At 39.3% G+C, this 7157-nt stretch overlaps 1 protein-coding gene across 6 annotated transcripts in view; it reads left to right on the top strand.

The window, feature by feature from the left end:
- Nucleotides 1-334: 334 nt before the first annotated feature.
- Nucleotides 335-7157, top strand: part of zbtb16b (zinc finger and BTB domain containing 16b) — a 111887-nt gene continuing 105064 nt past the window's right edge. For 5 of the 6 annotated variants that reach the window (XR_012390766.1, XR_012390765.1, XR_012390767.1 and 2 more), the window contains exons 1-2: nucleotides 335-384; nucleotides 2143-3422. Coding sequence is in view for 1 of the 6 variants with exons in the window: in XM_693182.8 (XP_698274.3) it covers nucleotides 2197-3422 (1226 nt within the window). In the remaining 5 variants the exon portion in view is untranslated. Of the gene's footprint in view, nucleotides 385-2142; nucleotides 5604-5770; nucleotides 6689-7157 lie in introns of those variants that run through there. The other variant, XR_012390769.1, reaches the window with a different exon arrangement.

The following is a 7157-nucleotide window of genomic DNA, read 5'->3' as shown; positions in this document are numbered from 1 at the left end:
CTTAAGCCCTTTTAATACAGTCGTGCTCTTTAAACTTAACACATCAACTGAGGGAACTGTAAGAGGGCTGTATATATTTCGCTGTTAATGACCGATTCCCAGTCATACGCAAATGCTCATAAAGAGTTTGAGTTCGATTCAGGCAACAAGGTGCTGTTTTCTTGAGCAGCTTCCATCCTGAAAGCAAAGCACTAATAATCGCGGGGCTCGTGCGCGCGGCGTCTTGGCGCGCCTCAGTGAAAACAGCGAGCCATTGCTTTGACGTCACGCTGATGATGATGATTGGAATCCGCACGGCGAGTGTAGAGCGCGTGAAGCGGCTCCTCTGAACCTCAGTATGTTGATGCCTTAATAACAAGTGTTCAATTTACGCGCCAGTTGCAGGTAAGTGAAAATAACTTCGCCGGTAAAGCTTTAATTGTTCCCCATGCTGAGTGCGACAGTATGAATGCCTATTAGTAGGCGAAAGTGCTGCGAGAATGAGTTCATTTAGCGTTGAGGATGCAACTTGTTTCTTGTGTTTTAAGACGTAGCACGCGCGCTCCTGCGTGTTTGTTTGCGCTTTCTGGACACGTAGAGTAAGTGTTATAAAATGATTTCATTTGCGAAGTAACTGCTGTTAATGTTGCGTAAAACAACTTGTCGGTCAGGTGCATTTGGAAGGGCTGAATGTTGAGACAGACTGTTGCACGGATGGCTTCGCGGGGTCTGATCTTTTGCTTATCATGTCATCCTTCGTAAACCTGATATAATCGGTAATGTTTGTCAAATCATGGTCAGAGGCAGGAGATAAATAGAGATGTGAGTCTAATTAGTAACTCTCACGTTATCAGTGTACGTTTGCGTGATTTAAAGGCTGAAAGGTTAGGAGAGCTCAACCTTTTCAGGGTTGAAGATGCATCCCCACCTTTTTTTCCTCTTCATTATATCGTTATTTGTAAATGAAGCGTTTGGTGCAAGCTACATGTTTTTAAGACTAATAGAACATGCACTTAGTGTCTTGATTGCAATTTACACATGCGGACTAAATACATATTGAGGTTTGAAATAAAACAGGAGGTTGGACGATACTTAGGAAATTGGCATTTTTTGTTATTTATTTGTTATGTTAAAATTGATTGCACACTATTACTTTATTTTATAATATACATTTTATTTGACGTTACCTATGATATATTATTAATTAATAGGCCTAATATTAATTGATGCGGATATAATTTTGCTGCATATTGATATGTTAAACTTAATTGTTTGTTATCTATATCTATTTAACTCATTCATAATCTACTCTATCGATTTTTTTTTAAAGATCACGACTGTAGCAATTGCTTGGTTAGTCCAAGGAAGGTGTGAGTGCAATACCTATGCAATACTTCAGAAACTGATACTTTACAGTACATATATTTATCATCTATTTTTTTCTTACCATCAATTGATATGATGTTAAATAATCTAATAATTTGTCATAACAACAGACAAATCTTTAATTATGGTAATAGGTCTAATAGTCATTCACGCTTAAAAGAAAAACAAAAATGTTTAGAATACTAAGTCAGCTTTATTAGTTATTGTGTCAGACAAAAATGTGAATCAGCTGAACACTTCAGAAACTTTTGCTGATATTAGCTGAACTGTAAATAAAAAATGTACAGAATTTTAAAATATACAGTATATGACCAACAGTCAGTCTTGTGGTTTTTCTACATGTCACAACAGAAATGCCTTTAAAATGTCGCTCCTGGGGTGTTTTTATTATTTTCGACTGCAGGAATGTGACTCGGTGTTGCTACAAAGTGGGCCTACAATTAAAACAAATTATGCTTTTTGCCTGAAGAACAATATCATAAATGCAAACTCATCCAGAGCATGTGCCGAATGCAGTCAGTTCAGTTTCATCTGGCAGCCTTCCATTACTATAGCTGCGATTGCATAAGATTAAGTACATGTTGTGACGATTGGCTAGTGCTTCTTTATGGCGGTTCAATAACAACAACAACAACTCCCCTTTGACTCTTTCTCAATGCACTCAGTTAACCTGTTTGAGTGATGATTAACGTGACCTGTGTAACTTAGATGAACACATCTGACGTAGTATATTTGGTGCTTGTTTTTGATACACAACTGACTGAATGACATTTGCAGGAGCACTCAAGGAGGGAAGCAGATCTGTGAGATGGTTCGGTAAATCTTGATGTTATGGATTTGACTAAAATGGGTGCGATCCACCTTCAGAACCCCAGCCACCCTACAACTCTCCTGCAGAAGGCCAACCAGATGCGCCTGTCTGGGACATTGTGTGATGTGGTCATCATGGTCGACAGCCAGGAGTTTCATGCGCACAGAACCGTGCTTGCATGTGCTAGTAAGATGTTCGAGATCCTGTTCCACCGCAACAGCCAACATTACACTCTGGACTTCCTCTCACCAAAGACCTTCCAGCAGATTTTGGAGTACGCCTACACCGCCACGCTCCAAGCCAAGCTGGAAGACCTGGATGACCTGCTGTACGCCGCAGAGATTTTAGAAATCGAGTACTTGGAGGAGCAATGTCTGAAGATTTTGGAAACCATCCAGGCATCTGAAGAGAACGATACAGATGTGAACATGAATGAGAATGGTGCCGAGGATGTTGAAGACCGCAGGATCAAGTACCTTAAGAGTGCATTTATCTCTAAAAAGCATTCCATACAAGATGGCGGTTATGGCACCGCTGCCCGCCATCGCCTGGCTCTGGTCAGCATGGTCGATAAAAGATCTTCAGAGTCTGCCCAACTGGGTCTTTCAACTGTCAGCCCTACTAAAGCTGCAGTAGAGGGCTTGATGAGCATGGGACAGTCCGTCCTCCAAGGCAACATTGGACAGAGTTTCTCGCACAACATTGGTAACTCATCTCCATTGATAGATAAGATAAAAACTGAGATGATGCAAGTAGACGAGGACTATCAACATGAAGGTGGCTTCCCTAGGAACGGGGAGGGTGGCGGTGACTCCAGGCAGCACCGGGACACTCCTGGAACCCCGACCAGAGGCAGCGTCATCACCAGCGCCCGCGAGCTCCACTCCACCGATAGTTCTGTTGACTCCCAAGGGGACAACAACCAAGCCAGTTTGATCAGTATGGCCAGTCTGGCTGATAGACATTTCGCTTCGCTGTGCTCCATCCCGTCCAACCATAAGAGCGAAAGCATGCTGCCCGTGCCTGTGTCCATGGCCTCGTCCCTACATGTGCCGCCATCCCTGGCCATGTCTATGGATTTCAGTGCTTACGGGGGGCTCTTCCACCAGAGCTTGATTCAGAGGGAGTTCTTTAGCAAGCTCGGGGATTTTGCAGTAAATGTGAAACATGAAGTCCATACCCAGAAAGAGCGGTGTGAGGTGTGTGATATGGAGCTGCCCGATAATGAAGCTGCTGAACAACACAGGTAAGTCAAGTTACTTGATGATTTCCTTTTACTTTGCAATTCTACTCTGTGTGTATATTTATATATAGAAAAAAATAAATAATTTGATTTAGTGGTTATATTTAAATAAAAAAACAAAAGTGAATGGTCACCAGAAATGATACAAAAGCAATATAAAAGCTGTGTATTTTACTGCTGAATATAAATAACTTCAAATTCCCTGCATCAAAATCAGTTACAAGGCACATGAGAAGCAATGCTTTTTAGTGTTATTGATAAATACACCCTTTGAGCATATGTTCTTGAGCAGTACTTTTGGATTTAGAAGGCTACAAAAATATAGTGCAAATGTTGTTTTATGGTAAGGGTGCCAAAACTCCGTCCTGGAGGGCCGGTGTCCTGCAGATTTGAGCTCCAACTTGCCTCAACACACCTGCAGGGATGATTCTAGAAAGCCTAGTAAAAGCTTGATTACTTAGCCCAGGTGTGTCTGATTAGGGTTGGAACTAAACTTTGCAGGACACTGGCTGTTTCTCAATATGCGTTCTTCCGTAATCTTGTGTCCTCGTGTTCTCGTGTAACATCATTATCAACTGCCAAAGTTCAATTCCAATACTCAAGACCACAAGAACGGAGGTCGCGTGAAACTTCCCGGATGTGTTCTTGATATTGAGGATGCAGACTTAAACACCAAACTTGCTCTAGAAGTCCCAGAAGTCATTGCGACTGGAATTGGGAAGCGCAGCCTTTTATTTAGGTTTATTATTAAAGTTCAAAGAAACAGTATAACTTATTTGTCACTGGAGTTTCCCTAAATGAAACAATAAAAGTAAACATTACCATGAAACCTTAATGAAGGAATAAACACATTAAGGGTGTTTATTTGCTAAAATTCGTATTAAAATCTTTTTTATTTGTATTGCTCAACTTTATAAAGTTTTTTATGATTTTCCATTAAATGATTTTCCGCTAAAAACGCTTGAAGGTCATGTGACCATCAGGAAGAACGCTGCATCTTATTTCTCACAGGACGTGTTCTCTGTTCTCGCGGTCTCCCGAGTTTGTTCTTCCGAGGTGACCTGGCAAGACCAGTCTTCACAAGAACACAAGTCTGTTCTCAGCATTCTTGTAATTGAGAAACAGCCACTGTCCCTCTAGGACTGAGTTTGGGCACCCCTGTTTTAGGGGATATGGACTTAATTTTGCATTGAAACATACACATTGTTAAATGTGTAAGGGGGGCCAGTTACTTTATACTCTTGACTGACATCAGTGGCAGTGGCATTTAACATTAACCTACCTTATATGCTTTAAATGCTGGTTTGAATTCCACTCAGAGCAGGGCATGTATAACATTGGTGCCGTGACCCAGATTAGTGTAATGGAAGCCAGTTTTCGATGCAAAATGTGAGCATTCATTTAATTTTTACAGAACCAATAATAAGATGATAAAAAGTGCTTTACACACATACTGTTTCAGAAAAAAAGACCACAATACACATAATGCACCACATAATACAAAATATTTGTAAGCTCTAGATATTACATGTTCTATACTTAGGGCTTATCACTCATCTCAACTGATAAAGACTGGGCTGAGATAACACACAGGGGCAGTTCACGGCTCAGATTTGGACCCAGTGTTGAGAAAGCTCAGTCACCTTTTTAGATTTTTTTTTTTTTTTTACTTTCAAAAATCCTGAAAAGATGAAAGGAGGGGGCAAGGTATTGAGGATACCTTTTTAATTTTAGGTTAATTTGAACTGCTTTTACTGGTTTAGTATGACTAATCATAACACAACTTAAAAAAATAAATGAATAAAAAATTTTTTAAAAATACAAAAAATGACTAGGTGAGTGGCCCCTTTATTTGCAAATGACTTATAAATTTATAGTGCAGAATAAAGAAAGTCATATGCATCTATATTAAAACAACATAATGCTGAGTAAACAGTGACAGATTTTTCATTTTGGGTTAAAGTAACACCACTTTTTAGGAAATAGGCTCATTTTACATTTCTTCTAGGGTTAAACAGTTTCCCATTTTTGAATTCGTTTGGCCACTTTCTGGGTCGGGCAGGCTCACTTTTAGCTTAGCTTAGCATAGGTTATTGAATCGGATTAGACCATTAGCGACTTGCTCATTAAATCACTCCAGAAAGAGTTTGAACTTTTGAAACTAAACTAAACTTTAGGACAAGGGTGCCCAATCCTGTTTCTGGAGATCTACCTTCCTGCAAAGTTTAGCTCCAACCCTTATCAAGCACAAATAAACCACCTAAGTGGGGTATGAAGGATCACCTGGTAATTCAAAACAGGTGCGTTTGATCAAGGTTGGCTGAACTCTGCAGGTAGATCTCCAGGAACAGGGTTGGGCACCCCTGCTCTAGGGCAGTGGTTCTCAACTAGTTTGGCCAAGGGACCCAAAACGTTACATGGTCATCAACCCGCAACCCAAAATTTTAGGAACTAAAATATAATTTTAGGAATTATAATTAATTTGTATTTATTTGAAAACATACACAAGAAGTGACAGATAAATTATAAGAAAATCACCAAGACTTACAAATAAAAAGTTTTTTATTATTGTATCAAATTATAGAAATAATACAAAGTAAAAATGACAATTTTTTGGTTTCTAAAAGTGCTCTTGTGAGAGCACATCACTACATATGACACACTGAGGTTTAAGGCTTTTTTGACGTGAATATATGTAAATCCATTAGGGTTGGGCATCTAAGCTATAATGCCGATCCGATACGCATCTCGATACAAAGAATACGATCCGATATATTAGCGATACATTTGTGATATTGCGATGCAACACGATACGATTTACACCCATATCACGATACAATACGATAATTCAGCACTAACTAATTAGATCAAGTTTATGAGATGATGTAAGAAAGGATGCTGTGCCATTGAATGAGTTTGATTATTTATTAACCAAGCAAAACTAAGACTTTTTTTACAACTGGCTTTTCTCTCAGAGCCAGAGTGTCAGTTTACAGTAGAGGGCCATTTTAGAACATATAGCACATATTATTTAAGTATTTTCAAGATAAACAGAATGTATAAGTGCAATATATATTATAAATGTATATATTTGCACTCTTTCAACATAAAGGTTTACCATTGCACAACAAGAATTGTGATTTAACTTTTCAACTATGAAAACAAGTTTTACAAAGATATATTGTGCCACTGAATATTCAAAACTTAAGGTCCTGAACTAGCAGTGTTATGTTGCTTTGAAACATCACTGTCACTGTAAACAACAGGCTAATAAAAATATAAATAAATAAAAATTAACAGGAGGTGTTTAAAACCTTCGTTCTCCGTGACATTAGGCTGAATATCTTTGCAGATGAACAATGCAAAAGCATTCGTTATTGGCGTAGAGCGAGCAGAACTGTTGCGCATGGAAAAAACTTTCAATGCTTTTCTCACCACTTTTGGAGCTGGTAGCTACAGTTGAAGCCGAGCAGGAAGCCGGGGATGCAGGAACACTGGAAGATGCTTCCACAACAACACCGAGGCACCGCTTCAAGTGAGATATCAGATTAGTCGTACTGCCCGTGTATTTTACAGATGCGCGGCACATTTTGCAAATTGCATCAGTCCTGTCAAGTCGTCCATCCTTTTGCAGAATCCATAATGTTGCCATACTTTAGATTTAAAACTCAGTGAGGAATAATTGAATATGTTTGTTTGTTGTTGAGGAATGTTTGTTTAGCTTCTCGCGCTTTCTGA

Source organism: Danio rerio, chromosome 15, assembly GCF_049306965.1.
Source record: "Danio rerio strain Tuebingen ecotype United States chromosome 15, GRCz12tu, whole genome shotgun sequence".
Classification (NCBI taxonomy): Eukaryota; Metazoa; Chordata; class Actinopteri; order Cypriniformes; family Danionidae; genus Danio; species Danio rerio.
This window is presented reverse-complemented; position numbering and strand designations above follow the sequence as displayed.